Source organism: Acanthochromis polyacanthus, chromosome 9 (assembly GCF_021347895.1).
Source record: "Acanthochromis polyacanthus isolate Apoly-LR-REF ecotype Palm Island chromosome 9, KAUST_Apoly_ChrSc, whole genome shotgun sequence".
NCBI lineage: Eukaryota > Metazoa > Chordata > Actinopteri > Pomacentridae > Acanthochromis > Acanthochromis polyacanthus.
In genome coordinates this window covers 5,750,482-5,770,802 of record NC_067121.1, presented here as the reverse complement: position 1 = coordinate 5,770,802, position 20,321 = coordinate 5,750,482, and the positions used below count along the sequence as shown (strand labels likewise).

The window sequence follows — 20,321 nt, the reverse complement described above, 5'->3', positions numbered from 1 at the left end:
TGTTCACCGGGCAGTAGGCAGGAGCGGGTGCCTGGGCGTGCCGCCCCCTGGTGGTGTAGACTAGCTCTGGTGACATGGAACATCACCTCACTGGCGGGGAAGGAACCTGAGCTGGTGCGGGAGGTGGAGCGATACCGGCTAGATATAGTTGGGCTCACCTCCACGCACAGCAAGGGTTCTGGAACCAGAATCCTGGAGAGGGGTTGGACTCTCTCCTACTCCGGAGTTGCCCAAAGTGAGAGGCGCCGGGCGGGTGTGGGGATGCTCACAAGCCCCCGGCTGAGCGCCGCTTTGTTGGTGTTCTCCCCGGAGAACGAGAGGGTCGCCTCTCTGTGACTTCGTGTTGCAGAGGGGAAAACTCTGACTGTTGTCTGTGCTTATGCGCCGAACAGCAGTTCAGAGTATTCGGCCTTCTTGGAGTCTCTGGGTGGTGTCCTGGAAGGGGTACCGCCCAGGGATTCCATAGTTCTCCTGGGAGACTTCAACGCTCACGTGGGCAATGATGGAGAAACCTGCAGGGGGGTGATTGGGAGGAACGGCCTGCCCGATCTGAACCCGAGTGGTGTTTTGTTATTGGACTTCTGTGCTAGTCAGAGATTGTCCATAACAAACACCATGTTCGAGCATAAGGTTGCTCATAAGTGTACTTGCTACCAGAGCACCCCAGTCAGGTCAGGGTTACCTGCTACCAGTCAACCGTGCTAAACTGGTACTACCTGTTGCACGTAGGGGAAGCAAACCCCAACAGAAAAAAGCCTGGTCCTCCAGGTTGGGGGCTGGTCCTCCAGGTTGGCGGTTGGGCACAGGGTTAATAACCCTGTCCCGTAAAAATGCAATGTTACGGAAACAGCAACAGAGAACACTTATACATCAGCGTGTGAGGGGCCTTCTGAGTCTTTTGAGACTTGTATGAGTGCTGGTGGCCAAAGCAGAAAGGACGCTACCAGGAGGATAAGGGAGGACCTAAACACCACCAAGACCAAGATCAGACTAGGACACTGGAACGTAAGATCAATGTATGAAACGGGCAAACTGGCACAGGTAACATCGGAGATGAGACGTTTCAACCTCCATGTCCTCGGAGTGAGTGAGAGCAGATGGACTGGATCTGGGAAGTTGAAAACAACCACCGGAGAAACTGTCCTCTACTCTGGTAGAAATGATGACCTACACCACGAGGGAGTTGCCATCATTCTCAGGAAAGGTGTAGAGCGAAGCTTGATGGAATGGAAGCCAATAAACAACAGATTGATGAGCATAAGATTGAAAGGAAAGCATATCAACATCAGCATCATCCAGTGCTACGCACCTACCAACGACAGTAGCGAACAAGACAAGGATGATTTTTACAGCCAGCTGCAAACAGAATTGGAGAAGACCCCAAGACACCACCAGATTATCATCATGGGAGATCTCAACGCAAAGGTCGGGAAAGACAACACCGACTATGAGAGAGTAATGGGAAAGCATGGGGTTGGAACCAGGAACGACAATGGTGAGAGATTGGTGGAGTTTTGTGCCATGAACAACTTGGCGATAGGAGGGACCCTTTTCACACACCGTGACATCCACAAGCTGACCTGGAACTCGCCAAATGGAAGAGACAGGAACCAGATTGACCACTTGATGATCAACGGTATGTGGCAACGCTCCCTGCTAGACGTGAAGATCAAGCGTAGTGCAGACGTCAGCAGTGACCATCATCTGGTGAAGACCAAGCTTAACAAAAATCGAATCCAGGCAAGCCACCCAGGCGTGATTTGACACCCAGCGTCTGAAAGACAACAACGTGAAGGCCGCCTTTGTCAGTGATCTTCGGAATTGATTTCAGATCCTGCAGAACATCCAAGATCAGCAAGAAGACACCAATGTGGATACATCCTGGAAGCAAGTTGCTGCACTGTACACCGAAAGTAGCAAGAAAGAGATAGGACATCGAAAGACTAAAATCAAGAAAGAATGGATGCAACAGGAAACCCGGGATGCTATTGAAGAAAGAAGAGAGATCAAGAAAAAGATGCTGCAGACTAAGTCCCCTAGACTGAGAGAGAGAGACGAACAGATCTGCAGAGACGCCAACAAGAAAGTGAAGACACTTGCACGCCGTGACAAGAGAGAGGCTATGGAACATCTGGCAGCTGAGGCGCAAGAGGCAGCAGCCCGAGGAGAACAAGGGAGGCTATACAAGATCACCAAGCAAGTGTGTGGAAAGTTCAAAGGGAGTGCAGGGGGCCCAATCAAGGACAAGCAAGGAAAACTGCTGACAAAAGAGAAAGAACAAGAAGACAGATGGGCTGAACACTTCCAGGAAGTTCTCAACCAACCATCACCTGAGGAAACAGCTGACATCCTGGAAGCTGAAGAAGACTTGAACATAAACATCGAGCCGCCAACAAAAGAGGAGACAGTGACTGCCATAAAGACCCTCAAGAGTGGAAAGTCACCAGGTCAGGACAACCTTGATGCCGATCTGTTCAAGGCAGACCCTGAACTCGCAGCCACCATCCTGCAGCCCCTTTTCACAGCAATATGGGCAGGTGAGGAAGTGCCTGAAGACTGGACTAAAGGAGTTATTGTCAAGATCCCCAAAAAAGGAGCCCTCAGTGACTGCAACAACTGGAGAGGGATCAACCTTCGGGTTCTGTAAAGCGTCTTGAGACGATTTGACTGTAATTGACGCTATATAAATAAAATTGAATTGAATTGAATTGAATTGAACCTTTCGTCCGTGCCAAGCAAGATTCTGGCCAAGATCATCATTCAAAGAATATCAAATGCTGTGGATGACAAGCTGAGAAAAGAACAGGCAGGGTTCAGGAAGCACCGAGGATGTGTAGACCAGATCTTTGCACTCCGCAACATCATAGAGCAGTGCACCGAGTGGCAGCGACAACTGTATGTGAACTTCGTAGATTTCGAAAAGGCCTTTGACAGCATTCATAGAGAAAGCCTTTGGAAGATTCTTCGAAACTATGGCATCCCCTGCAAGTTAGTACACCTGATCAAGAGCTTCTACGACAACTTCAGATGCTCGGTTGGACACAGTGACACCTTTTTTGATGTTAAAAACGGCGTCCGGCAGGGATGTGTGATGTCAGCAGTTCTCTTCAACTTAGCCATTGACTGGGTCATGAGAAAGACAACCGAGGACTCCCCTCAGGGAATCCGCTGGAGCCTGTTCTCCACTCTCGACGATCTGGATTTTGCCGATGATTTGACACTGCTGTCCCATACACACCAACACATGCAGGAGAAGACCACCAGACTGCAGACATATGGACAGCAGATAGGGCTCCGCATCAGCACCAAGAAGACAGAGACAATGACACTGAATGCGATCAGACCAGCCCCCGTTCAGGTAAACGGAGAAGATCTACGACAAGCAGATAGCTTTACATACTTGGGAAGCATCATCAAACCCGAGGGCGACACAAAAGAAGACATCCACAGCAAACTAAGCAAGGCAAGGAGTGTGTTTAGGGGAATGAACAACGTCTGGAGATCAACACAGTACAACACAAACACCAAGCTGAAACTATACCAGAGCTGCGTTGTATCAACACTGCTGTATGGAGCAGAATGCTGGAGAATGACGGAAGCAGATCTTTCCAAGCTTCGATCCTTCCATACCACATGTCTCCGGCGAATTCAAAGAATATTTTGGCCCAAAAAGATCTCCAATGAAGAACTGCTAAGGAAATGCCAACAACAAGACATGGGCACCATCATCACAAGGCGATGATGGAAATGGATTGGACACACACTCCGTAAAGACCCACAGTCAATCACAAGAACAGCACTGCACTGGACCCCAGATGGCAAAAGAAAGAGAGGAAGACCAAGAACAACATGGAGAAGAACAGTAGAGGGTGAGATGGAGGCCATGCAGCACTCTTGGAGTTCATTGACAAGGCTGGCCCAGGACAGGCAGAAGTGGAGGAACTTTGTTGCTGCCCTACACACCATTGGGTGGAAAGGATGATGATGATGATGATGATGATGTACCAGAGCACCTTAGGCCAAAGGTCGATGATCGACTTTATACTCGTATCGTCACACCTGCGGCCGTATGTCTTGGACACTCGGGTGAAGAGAGGTGCAGAGCTGTCAATTGATCACCACCTGGTGGTGAGTTGGATCCGATGGCGGGAAGACTGCCGGACAGACCTGGTAAACCCAAACGTGTAGTGCAGGTGAACTGGGAACGTCTGGTGGAGGACCCTGTCCGTAGGGTTTTCGACTCCCACCTCTGGAAGAGTTTCTCCTGCATCCCGGGGGAGGTTGGGGATATGGATTCTGAGTGGTCTATGTTCAAAGCCTCCATTGCAGAAGCAGCTGCTAGGAGCTGTGGTCTGAAGGTCACTGGTGCCTGTCGTGGCGGCAATCCAAAGACCCGCTGGTGGACACCAATGGTGAGGGAGGCCGTCAGGCTGAAAAAGGAGACTTTTCGAGCCTGGTTGGCTCGGGGGTCTCCCGAAGCAGCTGACAGGTACCAGTTGGCCAAAAGGGCGGCAGCTGTGGCGGTTGTGGAAGCTAAAACTCGGGTGTGGGAGGAGTTCGGGGAGGCCATGGAGAAGGACTTTCGGTCGGCCTCGGGGAAGTTCTGGCAAACCCTTCGACGCCTCAGGAAGGGGAGGCAGGGCTTCGCTCAGGCTGTGCACAGTCGGGGTGGAGAACTGTTGACCCGTACTGGGGATATCATCGAGCGGTGGAAAGAGCACTTCGAGGAACTCCTGAACCCGGTAAACACATCCTCTATGGAGGAGGCAGAGCCTGAAGACTCGGGGGGATCTTCGTCCGTATCCGTGGCAGAGGTCACCGAGGTAGTTAAGAAGCTCCTCGGTGGCAAGGCGCCAGGTGTGGACGAGATTCGCCCTGAGATGCTGAAGGCTCTGGACATTGTTGGACTGTCTTGGTCGACACGTCTATACAGTGTTGCGTGGGCATTGGGTACAATACCTGTGGAGTGGCAGACCGGGGTGGTGGTCCCTATTTTCAAAAAGGGGGACAGGAGAGTGTGTGCCAACTACCCCTGTATCACACTTCTCAGCCTCCCCGGGAAAGTTTACTCTAGGGTGCTGGAAGGGAGGATCCAACCAATAGTCGAACCTCGCATTCAGGAGGAGCAATGCGGAGTCCGTCCCGGTCGTGGAACAGCGGACCAGCTCTTTACCCTTGTGGAGCTGCTGAGGGGGTCATGGGAGTATGACCTGCCAGTATACATGTGTTTTGTAGATCTGGAGAAGGCGTATGACCGTGTCCCCCTAGGGGCTTTGTGGGTGGCACTGCGGGAGTATGGGGTCCCGGGCTCCTTGCTACGAGCCATTCGGTCCCTGTACGACCAAAGTGAGAGCTGTGTCCGCATACTCGGCACTAAGTCAGACATGTTTCCAGTGGGTGTTGGACTCCGCCAGGGCTGCCCCTTGTCTCCAATCCTGTTTGTGGTTTTCATGGACAGGATTTCAAGGCGCAGTCATGATGGGGTGGGTGTTCGGTTTGGGAGCTTCAGGATCGCATCTCTGCTTTTTGTGGATGATGTGGTTTTATTGGCATCCTCAGACCGTGACCTTCAGCACGCACTGGAGCGGTCTGCAGCCAAGTGTGAAGCGGCAGGGATGCGGATCAGCACCTCCAAGTCCGAGACCATGGTTCTCTGCCAGAAACCGGTGGATTGCTCCCTCCGGGTTGGGGGGGAGTTGATTCCCCAAGTGAAGGAATTCAAGTATCTCGGGATCTTGTTCACGAGTGATGGGAAAATGGAGCGAGAGATGGACAGGCGGATTGGTGCGGCATCAGCAGTAATGGGGGCATTGTACCGAACTGTCGTGGTGAAGAGGGAGGTGAGCCGTAAAGTGAAGCTCTCGATTTACCAGTCCATCTACGTTCCAACCCTCACCTATGGTCATGAGCTTTGGGTAGTGACTGAAAGAACAAGATCACGGATACAAGCGGCCGAAATGAACTTTCTGCGTAGGGTGGCTGGACTCAGGCTTCGAGATAGGGTGAGGAGCTCAGACGTCCAGATGGAGCTCGGAGTAGAGCCGCTGCTCCTTCGCATCGAAAGGAGCCAGTTGAGATGGTTTGGCCATCTGATTCGGATGCCTCCAGGAAGACTTCTTTTGGAGGTTTTCCTAGCATGTCCATCTGGGAGGAGACCCAAGGGTAGACCTAGAACTCACTGGAGGGATTATATATCTCGTCTGGCCTGGGAACGCCTTGGGATCCCCCAGGAAGAGCTGGAAAGCGTCGCTGGGGGGAGGGACGTCTGGAACGACCTGCTTCACCTGCTGCCTCCGCGACCCGGGCCCGGACAAGCGGAAGAAAATGGATGGATGGATGATGTTAATCATGTTGCAGGCATTTGAACTGGTCCCAGTTTAAATCAGAGATGTATTAATGCTGGATTCCTGTTAGCAGAGCTGCTGCTGTTGTGCAGCTGGTTCTGTCATAGATCTAAGAACCTTTATGGACTTCAGTCATCAGTTATTCCACCTGTGAGTCCAATTGTCTGCTGTGGAAAGGTTTTAACAGTGAAACTGCATTTTCCTCCACAGTACGTGTTTTCATAGCTTCATTGTTTTATATTGTTGAGATATTCAGTATGTCTTTGATCAAGTTGTAGGATTAGATCTAATTTAGGTTTGTTTATGTTTGCACAATGATCTAATAAAAGTTCAATTTAACCAAATGTCCTCTCTGTTTTTGAAGGTTCACATCACAGATCAGCAAGCAGATCCTGACCCTCATTGAACAGAAGCACCACATGCTGCCAACAAAACCACGGACCATTCTGTTGCTCAACTTTGTTAAAACTGTCAAACCGTACAAAACATATTCTACTTTTATCAGATATATCAATGCCATGTCTGTTTATACATGTTAATAATTACTGTGAATCTCTCAGGAGGTGGTGAGATCAGAGAATCAGTGGTGGGAGTCACTAGACTCATTTATTTTCGTTTGTGTTCAGCTGGGAGTGTTGTTGCTTAAATTGACTTATCGCATGAAATGAATTTCTGCCTCCAGAGTTTTTCTTGTGTTTTTCTTCTTTCCAACCTTTCAACCCATCCTGGTTGAGATCTAGAGACCACAGAGGCCACAACCAGAGCCGGCCCACGGCATAGGCGGCCTAGACCGTTGCCTAGGGCGCCATCTGGTGAGGGGGCGCCAAATGGCAGTCTCCCTCTCAGTCTTTCTTTCCTTTTTTTTTAAATTTTTTTTTTATTCACTTTCTTAATGCACCATTATGTTTACTCTCAGTCTCTCAACCTATAAATAACTACAAATTTTGTGAAACTTAAAATAAAACTCGTTTTCACTAATCATGACTCACAACTCTCGCGAGTTGTGAGTCACGCATGCATCCTTTTCCATCTGATCTGCGGCGCCGCCGCCGGGGCGGCGCCCCGCGCTACTACAGCATGCTGTTGAGTTTACAAGGTGAGTGAGTGGGGGATGGGCAGCGCATCCCATCAGTTTATTGATGAGATGGTCGTCGTCGTAGCGCTGTCATTTTTGTAAACATAAAACTTTTATCATGAAAAGGCTGTCCAAGCCTTCGGGTGCTGCTTTCAGAAAGCGAAGAAGAGAAGAGGAGGAGAAACGGGCTCAAAGTCGAGGTATATATTCTTTGGATAATGACATAATTCGACCTTTCATCTGGATGTCAATTTACGATTGTGCTAACGCTAGCTAAGTCAAATGCTACTTATTATGTGCTATAACCTACCTCTATTTGTTGAAACATCATACATTCTTGCCTGTGCCAGTTTATTTAATAGAGCAGACGTTTTACCTCGTTGGTTTAGTCACTTTTGTGCATAATCCACAAATTCATGTAATGTGCAAGCATGTTTCTTTTGATCAGATGCTCTGAGAAAATATCTACAGCCACGACAGGGGCCAACTGTAGAAGCTGCTGCAGAAGAGGCAGCAAGCTCGGTCTCACAGTTACCTTCTCCTGTGGCTGTTAGTGACAGTGACAGTGAACATTGTAAGTTGAAAGGATTACTAATGTTTATGTAATAGTTTTGTTGGAGTGGTATGAGATACTCCACTGTCTATGACTTATATATGTTATTATGTTGGCTCACCAAAAAGTCAATAATCTATTATTTGGTGTTTTACACAGCATCTCAAGCATTAAGCAGAAGCACAGCAGTGATTGAGACACAACTTCAAAATGTTGATGCTGGTGAGCATTACAATAGCAAAGTAGTAGCAATGTAATTATACGTCTTATATAAGATTTGAATCAAATCCATCCACTTTATGTTTTGTATTATATAATTTTCACAAAAACAATTGAGGAAAAAAAGTAATTCTTAAAGATCTATATGTTTTTGCTTTGTACAGGAGCAGTCAGTGAAGCACCAAGCAGCAGCACTGTAATTCTTCAGACACCACCTCAAACGGTTGAACCAGGTGAGTATTATACATTTTGTATTATATATAGGAATATACATTCATTCTATTTTATATATATATATATATATATATATATATATATATATATAAACTCGTGAGAAAAGCATACACAATTACTTAAACAATCAATACATCATGTTATGGTCATTTGTTGGCAAATAAAAGAAAGAGTAAAAAAAAAAATCTTGGTGTTCTTCAAAAATATGGTACAATTTAGTGTTTTAGTTTGTTGCTCACTGTGTGCATTATCTTTATTTAATGCCAGAATGCAAATTATGCATACTTATCATACTTTGAAAAACAAATATATTTTCTGCATTTTATAGAAATATTTGAATCACAGTAAAAAAATAAATAAATAAAATTTATTTGTCCTGTCATTGACATCTTGTGTATTTTAATCTCTTACAGAAGGACCCAGCACCAGCAGTCTCAATACAATCCGCCAGCCTACAGGCGCTCCATCAACATCAACAGATGTATGTGAGCCCATCTCAGCAGCCCCCATTGATCCCGCTGATTGGCCACCCAACTTGTCTGATTCAGAGAGGACTGAATTGGTTAGTCGAGGACCACCTGTAATAAGGTCAGACTTCTCGTTCCCCAAAAAACAGGATGGAAGAAGTTGCCATCACCGCCATTTCTTCAGACTGTTGACCAATGGGGAAAAAATCAAAAGGTCATGGCTCATGTATTCAAAAAAGAAAGATAGTTTGTACTGTTTCTGCTGCAAGCTCTTCTCACAGAAGACTTTTAAACTTAGCAAGGATGGCACTGATGACTGGAAAAACTGTGGTGACATACTTAAAACACATGAAAACAGTAAAGAACACACAAATAACATGGGAAGCTGGAGAGAACTTGAAAGTCGTTCAAAAAAGGGTCAAACAATTGACAATATTGAGATGGCCATAATACATGCTGAAAGGAGGAGATGGCGGGAAGTTCTCACCAGACTTGTGGCAATTATTAAGTCACTGGCAGAGAGAAATATTGCACTCAGGGGTTCCACAGACCAACTTAATCAGCCAAACAATGGAAATTTCCTTAAGGAAGTGGAGTTAATGGCTCAGTTTGATCCTGTGCTGAAAGAGCACATTATTAAGATTGAAGGAGGAGCCAGTCACACAACCTACCTGGGGAAGACCATTCAAAATGAACTGATTGACTGCCTTAGTGAAAGGATTTTGCATGCCATTGTAAAGGAAATCAATGAGTCCAAATATTACGCAATCATTTTAGACTGCACACCTGATGTGAGCCATGTGGAGCAATTATCAGTTATAATTCGCATTGTCTCTGTTGAAGGCACTCCACAGATTAAAGAACATTTTCTGGGGTTTCTAGAGGCAGAGGAAACAACAGGAGAAGGCCTCTCAGCCCTCATTCTTAAGAAATTACTACAACTTAATATCCCATTTGATGACTGCAGAGGGCAATCATATGACAATGGAGCAAACATGAAGGGCAAAAATAAGGGAGTCCAAGCTAGACTGCTCCAGGTCAACCCGAGGGCTTTATTTGTGCCATGTGGAGCACACACTGTGAACTTGGTTGTCTCTGATGCAGCAAAAAGCTCTGCTGAAGCCACATGTTACTTTGGCTACCTGCAGAAACTCTTTAATCTAAATAATAACAGTATGACATGGTTAAAACCTACAAAAAGTGGATTTTGCATGATATAGCTCCTATTGTTATGATTATGTTAACAAATTAAAGCAGGTCTTTAGTGTAGACACCTCTGCTGAATCTCTGCGCAGAGATTTATGGGAAAGTGTATTGGATTCGAAGGGGGGGGGCGGCGCCGTATTACTATTTTGCCTAGGGTGCCTGTGAACCTAGGGCCGGCCCTGGCCACAACAGATGATTCCATTTTTATTTTACCTGAAAATTCAAGTATGATCATCTCACATTTTGCCCAAATGCAAGTCGTAGCAACCAAGGTATCATTATTTTTTTAGTGCAGCCTCCGGAGACACAAACTATCGGTTCATGTTGGCAAGCAGAGAGCATTGTGGGGGTTCAGCTAGCAACGGGTACCATGACAAAGACTTCTGTGACGCTTTTGTTACTGACTTCCAAATAGTTTCTACCTGTTCCCACAGACTTGCTTTGGATGAGACTTTTGTGCAATCTGTTCTTGAATTCAATAAATCTCAGATCTGTTCAATGGGATTCAAGTTTAGACTTTATTTAAGTGGCAAATTGTACATATTTTTTCATGTTTGCAGGCCTCAGTAAGCCTTGTTCCTTCAGTCATCTTACGGTCATTCTGGAGATTTTCTCAGATTCTGATCTAGAAGCATTAATCTCAGCCTGAAGATCAGATCTTGAGGTGCTGACATCTGCTTCAGTTAGTTTTCATTTTCGGCCTCATCCTTGGCGCATTTTGTAAGTTACAGTTACATACTTGACTACACTGTGAGAACATTTTATGTCTTCCTCTATTTGTCTCAAAGACCATCCAGCATCATGAACTGTTTTAATTCAGACTCTGTCTTTCTCAGTGAGTTCCTTACGCTTCACTATTTTAACCATTAATTTCAAACTGAATTCATGTTTTTATAACCAAGTTTGAGGCAGCACACTGGAATTCTCTGAGAAATCAGAAATTAATCACGAATAACACACAGCCACTAAACCTAAATTTTCTGTTCAGGAAGCACATATCTTGTCACACAACAAGCAAAGAACCCGAGCAGAGAGCACATGGTCGAGGCACAGGCTGGCTTGACAGCAGGTTTATTCAGGGGTAAGAGGGGTATTGTGGGAAGGTGGGGAACCGGGAGTGTGTTCGAGAGGGAGGACGTGGCAGATGGAGTCGGGGAATGGTGGATGAACCAGGGGAAGCCGGAGGGGAACCACGGAGGGGAAACCAGGAAGGACATGGAGCTGGCTGGGGTCCACGACGGGGAACAAGAAGACAGATGAGACAGGAGGGAGTCCGGGCAGCTGGTCTTCTGGTGAAGAGAACAGAACAGAATTAGAGTCAAAAATACACGGGCAACGGAGCAAGAGGCTAGAAGGCAAACTGACGGGGTACGTCCAGTCTAACGATCTGGCAGGGTGTGGAAGGATGAGCCGGTCTTTTATTGTAGGTGTGTTATCAACGGAATAACATCAGCTGCCCAGACTCCGGCGGAGATGGCCGCTGTGTAGTCACACTGCTCTGTGTACTACTGCAATGAGAGGGAAAGAGGGAGAAGGAGAAGAAGGAGCACAAAAGGGAAGAGGGAGAGGAGACAGATAGGATGGGGTCTTTTGGGATGTCAGGTGGGAATGGAATGAGGGGAGGGCCCTGACATATCTGTAATTTGTCACGTCAGTCCAATTCAGAAATAATAATGTGCTTTTCTATTTTCTTCTGCTTTTTTGTAAAACTGAATTTGAATATTCAAGGATAACAACAATAATTCTATTTGACTAATAACAGCATGATTTTGATTAAAGAGCTTGCACATAGAGAAACATAAAAAAATGTTTTGGTAATCACAATACTGTTAATTTAGGACAGCGATGGCAAACAACTGGTGGTGGTCGAATACATTTGTTAAACACTCTATAGATTTGGTGGCAGGTCACGGTTTCTGATTTTCACCTGATATTTTGGGGCTCAGATATAACAGCAGCCAATGAGAGTTTTGGTCGACACTCTGAGCTCTGAGGTGATTTATTACAACACCATAAGTCCTCTGTTAAGGAGACTCACACCATGTGGAAGGGGGCTGAAATGCCAACATTTTTATGTATAAAATGTTGGTACAGAGGAGGAATCCAGGGGAGATGAAGTTAACTACATTTCTTTTATAAAACTTTTCAGGTCAGAAGTTCAAGTGGATGATGCCAGATGTGATGTCAGCCACTCTATCTGAAGGAAAATTCAGGATTTTTAAAAAAATTCAGAAAACTTACCTGTGACTGTGTAAAAAATGTGAAAGATGTCAACATACCAATTTAGACAAATAACATTCAACGCCTTGTGGCCCATTTAAACTTGACTGAAATTTTTAATTAAAATTTGATAAAACCACAAAGTTCCACAGATGACTGGGTTTAGGTAGCGTCTCACCAACTTCCCATTCATTTCAATGGAGATGTCTAAAACAGTTGCTTATAAATTTCATATAAACCGTTTGAGGAATCACGAACAAAAGTCATGTTTTGAGGACTCCATATTTGATTTTCTACAAAGCATATGATTTGTCTTCAAACCAAAAATATGTTTTACTTTGATCTTCCAGCCAAGGTGTGTCCTCCACAGACACACAACAGCATCAAAACAAAGTGAATACTAGAATAGTCATCATGTATTTCATACATTATAACGCCACTCTTCAGTGTAATAGCTTTTGCCATGATTATATCATCGTTTACTTTTAGCATTTCATACTAAATAATATTATACTACAATACACAAGTTAAAAACACCAGCTGAGCTGAGGATTTGGTGATGTTTCCACATGGAATTATTGTTCAGAGAGAGTTTCCTTCCTGAAGGGGGACGGAACAGCAGCTCAGCTGCATTTAAGGCTACAGACACTGAAACAGCCCTTTTGAACTTTGTTTGCAGTTATGGAGCAATCAGTCCTCTTTTGATGTAATTTTTGCTGATAAATTGAGAGACACATGAAGTTAATTGGTGTGAGAGAAGAGGATGCAGAGGGACAGGGTTAGATGGAGGCAGATGATTCTCTGTGACGACTCCTGAAGGGAAAAAACTAAAGGAAAGAGGAAGATTCTGGAGACATGAGACTTGGATTATTTTGTTTAAAAGGTTTTAGCCAAAGGTCAGGTATTGGTATTGAGGAACATGAAATGGAGAATACTTAGTTTGTTTATCTGATTTTCAGCATCACAGCCAGTCGTGAAAATTTACATCTGCACAGTTTAGATCAGAATGGAAGCAGAGATGAAGATGGGTGTGGTCCAACCAGTGAGTGTAGAAGCACTCTAATAATACGGTAACTATCGAGTACTCAGGACATCAACATGTTGACGGTTTTGCAGCTGGTATGATCCCATCACTACGTGGTGTCTCCTCTAACCTTCAATTGTTCTTGGTCTTCTTCCTTTACCAGACCCATTCTCAGTATCAGTAAACTGACCTGACATCAGTTTATGATTAAATATTCTTCAGCAAACCTCTGAACAGGACAATGAATGATTTCTGTAACACTCTTCACACTGAAGGCTGAATTCTCACCGATATCCAGAATATTGTGTCAGGAAAAAACCATGTTGCTGCTCAGGAACAAATAAAAGTTCCTGACTTCCATTCTGAGCTCCTCTCTACGTACTCTACCTCCATACCTCCTCGTTTCTCACAACAACTACTTTGAACTGTTGTGTGGTTGAGGCTGGATGGTAAAGGAGGTCATGCATCCCTCAATCGAATGTTCCTCCTCCTTTGACATTTATAGGAGAAATCTTAAGGGGTAGATTCTGTCAGTGGTTTTTGTTGCTCCTAATAGTTTCTATTTAACATTATGCTTAATCTTTGAACTAACTGTATTAATTGTTGTCCTGCTTTACCTTGTCCATAATATTTTATTTTAATAAACTACGTTATGAAACTTTATTCTGTTTTGATTTTTCGCTGTCTGACTGTTAACATATTTAGCACTTCAAAGTCAAATCAGGTTATTTCAAATGTGCAAAATAAATAAACTAGATTGATTTAATTTAATGAGTGAGATGAATAACTCATGGCAGTTGAGTGGCTGTCTTGCAACCGGAGGGTTGCCGGTTCGTTCCGCAGCCCATCGTGCTCATGTCGAGGTGTCCCTGAGCAAGACACCGAACCCCTAATTGCTTCTGGTGGGTCGTGGTTAGCGCCTTGCATGGCAGCTTCCGCCATCAGTGTGTGAATGGGTGAATGTGACGTATCTTGTAAAGCGCTTTGGGTGCCTTGCAGGTATAGTAAAGCACTATATAAATACAGACCATTTACCAGTAAAAGTGCTGCAGAGTTCAAGGATCTAAAGAGACTGCAGGTAAAAACATTATTATAGTTTATTGTATTATACTTAAAATACTGAAAGTTTGTCTGTGATGCATCAATGATATTTCCATGTGGATTCTTACCAGGGATCAGTGAGTCTTTACGGCAGTCGTACAGCATCCCGAGACCGAAGGGTCGACCGAGCGCTGCCACCTCCATCGTCCCTCAAGATTCACAGTCCATCACTCAGTCTGAAGTGGAGACAGAAAAGAGCTGCTTAGTTCACTTCTGAACTCTTCTGCTGTCCAACCTGTCGTTTTATTTGGAGGTGGAGCCTCAGCTGAGTTCATGTTTTCAGAGCTGTTTGTTTGTCAGCAGGTTTACACAAAACCTACTGAGGAAAATTTAAGGAAACTTGGTGGAGAGGTTCAGAGTTTCCTTCTAGTTTGTTTGTAATGATGAGCTCAGCTCATCAGAATATCACCTACTGGTCTGAAGTCTGCTGTTTTGAAGCCTCCACTTTGATATTTGGCCGTCGCCATGTTGGTCTTTTGAAAGCAGAAGTAACAAGTGAGAAGTAAATCTAAGTGACCAAACTGAGAACACCATGACAACACAATAACAAGCTGTCAATCACATGGTAGCCCCGCCCCCAAACAAACCCACTTTATTGTCTGTTTTCATCTAAACAGGACAATGATTTAATAAATGAACACTGTGCTGTAATGAAGGAGACTTAAAACTAGAGTGAAACCATAAACTTACAAGGAACATTTTCAAAAGTTTAAAAAAATGATTTCTTTTAAAAATAAGATTAGCTTCCTTACCTGAAGAAAAACAAACTGTTTCCAGATTTTCCAAACTGAATCCCAGAATTTAAATCCTTAACAGAGATTCTTTAGAAAGCAGTGATGAATAAATTGTAATAAACAGTGATTTTACATGTTAGCATGTTGACTGTGAATCCTCAAAGCTTTAGTTACACTAAAATGTTCACAATAAAACAGATTAATCAGTGAAGCTGGACCACTTTAACATCTGATGATCACACTTTTGTTTTTAGAATAGAACAGAATAGAATATGCTTTATTGTCATTATACAGTCTATAACGAGATTGGAGAGCTTCTCCTTTTCAGTGCAAGAAAATAACAAATAACAGAGTGAATATAAATAACAGAGTGAATGAGGCAGTGGTGTATATTGCACACTTCACACTATAATGTTGGCTGGGTGTGAGACATGAGACATGTTCAGGGTGGTGATGGCTCTCTGAAAGAAGCTGTTCTGTTCTTAAGTCTGTTTTCCTCACTTCAATGCAGCTCTAGCGCCTTCCAGAGGGCAACAGATCAATGAGCTGAGAACCAGGATGTGAACTATGCTTGATGATGTTCTGAGCTCTGCTGAGTCACCGGGTGGAGTAGATGTCCATGAAGGGGGGGAGAGGACAGCCAACAATCCTCTGCAGTCTCGCTCTGTCTGCCTCAGTGCAGCTCCAGGTGGAAACACAGAACGTCAGCAGGTTCTCCATGGATGAGCGGTAAAAGGCCAGCAGAAGCTTCTTGTCCAGGCTGTTCTTCCTGAGAACTCTCAGGAAGTGTAGATGTTGCTGAGCCTTCTTTATGACAGCTGTGACGTTATCTGTCCACGAGAGGCCATCAGAGATCTGGACTCCCAGGAACCTGAATGTGTGGACTCTCTCCACAAACTCGCCGTTGATGTAGATGGGGGGCGGGTCGGTTCTGTTCCTCCTGAAGTCCACAATGATCTCCTTTGTCTTTGAGGTGTTTAGTGTCAGGTTGTTTACTGAACACCAGGTTGTGAGTTTCTGGACCTCCTCTCTGTAGGCTGTCTCATCTCCCTCTAAGATCAGACCGACCACTGTGGTCTCGTCAGCAAATTTGACGATGATGTTGTTTCTGTGGGTCGGTCTGCAGTCATAGGTGTAGAGACAGTACAGGAGGGGGCCCAGCACACAGCCCTGTGGTACACCGGTGGAGGAAAGATGGGGACCAAGTTTCACAGACTGGGGTCTGCTGGTTAAAAAGTCTTTAATCAAGGTGCATGCACTGAAAAAAATGATTTTGTGCTGTCATAGGCATTAGATGATCATATTTACTGATTTTTACGTAATTACAGATATTTACAATCTTTATTAATAAAAATGAATAAAATCAACGTGAGTCTTTCTTTTCTGAGATGAATTTGATTAAATCACATAAAACCAATGACATTGGGTTTCATAAAGGTTCGGACAGTAGGTGGCAGCATTCACCTACTGCGTTGTATGCAAGTAAAACCAAAGAAGAAGAAGTTGAGCGCGAAACTTTTCACCACAAGGCACTGAGGCAGTGAATTGGTCCACCACATGTCTGGAGTTTGGTAAGAATTTTCTTTTTCACGTCAGTCTGTGTATTTTTCATAAGTGTTCAACAATGAATAATGATATTTTAAGTAAGATTAACTTTCAGTGTTCATCTTAGCTGCGTTGTAACTTTAACTGACCGCCGTTTCTATTTCCATGTTTACTGAACCTGGACTAGCTTAAGTAAACTAGTTTCTGTGTAGCAAGACACGATTTACGGTTCGTTGTACAGCTAAAGCGAGTTTCTTTAATTTGTCATTCATCATTAATGACAATGCAGAACGGTAAGTGCCTGCTGCATAATATTAATAATCCTCAGAGATGGGCGCCCTGTCTGTGATATGACGCAGAACAGTTAGTGGCTTCACTCATGTCCGTCTAAAGCTCGAAAATGTAGATAATTAGTGGCTTGCAGGAGGTTTCCGCAGGCTGCGCAGATTTCAGCCTAGATACATCGAAAAATAGCGCTGTATTGAATTTATATTAATATTATTGACCAAACATGAAAATAATGAATTGCGGCGATTCCGGTGTACTTTTCAAAGCAAGAGCTCAGGCGGGAGAAAATCCTTTTGAAAATACCTTCTTTTCACTTCATACTTTTATTTTGAAGTTGTGCCCGGGGAAGTTGTTCGGTCAGAAAGGTCACGTACGACGTGCTTATTCGAATCTCCGCCGAACGTTCATTGAACGTTGTCTATAACAACGGTGGCTGCAGGTGAGCACTGGGTACGGTTACATGGAGTTTTTTTTAAATTCGGAATTAATTCATTCGGAATTAAAGTTTTGTGCTTCGCGTTTACATGGAAATATTCTGGTTGGGCAGCCTCGACTTGTGCTAGCCCGCTTAGCCTAGCGCGGCTCCTTAGAGGTAACTGCCAACATTCAGTCCAACAGACTTTGCAGGTGGGAAACAAGGTACTTTTTTTGAACGACAGCAACTATCCAAAACTTACAGTCTATCCAGGGTACACTGGCTTCTCACATTTTTTCTAAATGACTGGCTTTTGACGTTATGACGCAGCATTATGCTCTTTCCTTTCTCTGCATTCAGCTGTCGGGTCATGTCTCTGCTCAGGTGGCATCTGTGTACATATTTAGCACATCTTAATTGATGTGAACAAGATCTTTTCTTGTAGGAAAAAGGAACAAAAACGGCGAAACTATTATATGGATCAAAATTGTAATTGTCACTAATACTAAAAAATGAAGTTTTAAGCAATGTTCCTACCTAATTTTATTAATCAAATAACATCGTTTGTGATCTCGTCTTCCCTCCTCTGTGCCATTATGTGTGTGCTGCATGCCAAAAAAGACCCGTTTTTGATTTTAAGGAAATAGTTTTTCATAAATGTATGGGCCAAAAGTACTCATGTAAAGGTTAGGCAATCAGCACGTTCAGTGAAAGATGAGTAACGTGTGTATCTTATTTGCCTGTATTGACTAGTTCACAGTAGGTCACACCCCTCTTCATCCTTGTGTGAACCAATGGGAGAATCGCTGAGAACCACTGATTTGCTGAGAATATTGATGCACACAAATGCTATATATAATCTCAATGGAGTGAAACTACAGTCCCGTTTTATTAGATTTGTTTGTATGTTCTAGATCCATAAATTGCTTGCTAACCATTAACATTCAATTTCTCTTGTAGATAGCCAACCTCCCTGAACTTCTATATTTGTCTTGCTGTGGCAACGCTGTGTTCAGGGCAACCTCCTTATGGTAGTAAGTATTACTTTTTATTTATATCTTATATCTGCTCTGTTCATGGGATGCAGATGCTTCTGCTCTGAGCCCTTGTTCTTTGCCGGGTGGGCGAGGGACAATGAAGTACCGGCTGTGTAGTGAGCAAATGAGTGGTCAAAAAGAGGGATTCAGATAAATTCTGAGATAATTATCTAATTAATTCAGAAGATTTTTTTTCTCCAAAGTAATGCAGTATTCTTCTATATTAAGATAACTATACGTGACTGAAAACACGTCAAGAATATATGATCCTAAAGTCTTTTGAAGTCAATCTAAGTAAGTTTCCTTGGAGGCATCTTGACTTTTAAAATTACAAAACACTGTTTAACTTGTTTTTTTTTTTTTTATCTGTGCTGGTCTCCCTTAGAGTGTCGACATAGATGATATGGAGAGGGACTTTCCTCTGACCACCATGGGGGTCTATGTGGTCAGAAAAGAAAATGCAGAGCCCAAAGAAGATCCTGAGGATGTGGGAGTACTGATCGAAGGGGTAGAGGTCCTTGCTGGATTACCAAGTATCACTTGTGGATGTGCCATGCTGTTTGGATTGATCTATGCACTCAATTTGAGTTACCCACAAGCGTGGAAGTGCACATTTGAGGTGTTCCAGAAGATACTGATGAACCTAGATGGTAAGAGGCTTTCACCAAAAGTTCAGTCATTGAAAATCAAGATGTTGCAGTGATCTATATGGTGCAGTCATGCCTCACCAGTGGACTCTTTTTGACTCTTCGTTCTATACTTTGAATCTTGGACTTCTTCTGATGAACAAAAAATCTTGGACACTATCACATTGTTATTGCTGCGCTTAAAAGTATACCTGGTTTTCCATTGGACATTGTTTGACTCAACATACCAAAGGGTGCATTTTTGATGCCTATGCTTTTTGTGTTAAGTGTGCAACACAAATTCTCTTGTGTGGATAATGACATTACTTTCTTGTGAAGCACCTCTCAGTATATTTTCAGGGCACTGACTTTTTTGAAGTTAATTTTGTTTTCACTATGTTTTCTTTGTTGAAAAAAAATTACTTCAGCCAAGCTTAATGTTTGACTGTTTTGTTTGATTTGTAGTCATAACAATTAGTGGGAAAATTGTAAACAAAATAGATTGTTCAAACTGCAGTCACTTGTCTTAGCTCATGTTTTCAGCAGGTGTATTAAGTTTGTTATTGAAGATTTATCTGCATTGAAAATACCATTGTTGGCATGTTAGATGTTTAGATATTCAGTAACAACATTAGGACATCTAGCACAAACCTATTTTAAAATGCTTTAAGTGTGATGACATTTTGAAACTCCAGAGTCTAGTTAAAAAAAAAAAAAAAAAGAAAACTTGTTGAGTTTATTGTAGCAAAGGAGTCACTTATTGGGTGATGTTTTACACTCTGATTTTGCAAGAAAGAAGTGTTGCAAGACTGTTAACACTAAACTTTTGCCATTTTCGTTAAACTGTTTGTTAAAACCAATAAATTGGTTTTAATTAAAAATGTGTGCCTTTCTGTGATATAATACATGTGACCAAATAGATGAAGTGTAAATAACTGTAATATGTACATCAGCATATTTAAAATATTTGTCATTTATTTATTTATATATTAAATATATTATTAACAGTTTTACATAAACCTTATTAACAGCATTACATAAACTTTATTAAGAGTTTTACATGAACTTTATTAACAACATTACATAAACTTTATTAAAACTGTTGCATAAACCTTATTGACAGCATCACATAGACTTTATTAATATGTTAGGTAAATTCTATTAGCTGTTGTTACATGAAATCTCTGTAGTCCTTTCATCTCAGTTTTATTTGATTCTATTACATAAATTTTA

General features: G+C 43.3%; 1 protein-coding gene and 1 long non-coding RNA gene across 2 annotated transcripts; both read left to right on the top strand.

Moving 5' to 3' along the window:
- The first annotated feature begins 7,103 nt into the window (after nucleotides 1-7,103).
- Nucleotides 7,104-10,112, top strand: LOC127535494 (zinc finger MYM-type protein 1-like). The gene is made up of 5 exons (XM_051953656.1): nucleotides 7,104-7,619; nucleotides 7,868-7,993; nucleotides 8,132-8,194; nucleotides 8,356-8,424; nucleotides 8,839-10,112. Exons 1-5 carry the CDS (start codon nucleotides 7,538-7,540, stop codon nucleotides 10,110-10,112), a joined length of 1,614 nt encoding a protein of 537 aa, XP_051809616.1. The 5' UTR covers nucleotides 7,104-7,537.
- Nucleotides 10,113-16,772: 6,660 nt separating this feature from the next.
- Nucleotides 16,773-19,969, top strand: LOC127535363 (uncharacterized). The gene is made up of 3 exons (XR_007944192.1): nucleotides 16,773-17,449; nucleotides 18,386-18,459; nucleotides 18,848-19,969. It is a non-coding gene; the product is annotated as an uncharacterized LOC127535363 (long non-coding RNA).
- The last annotated feature ends 352 nt before the right edge of the window (nucleotides 19,970-20,321 follow it).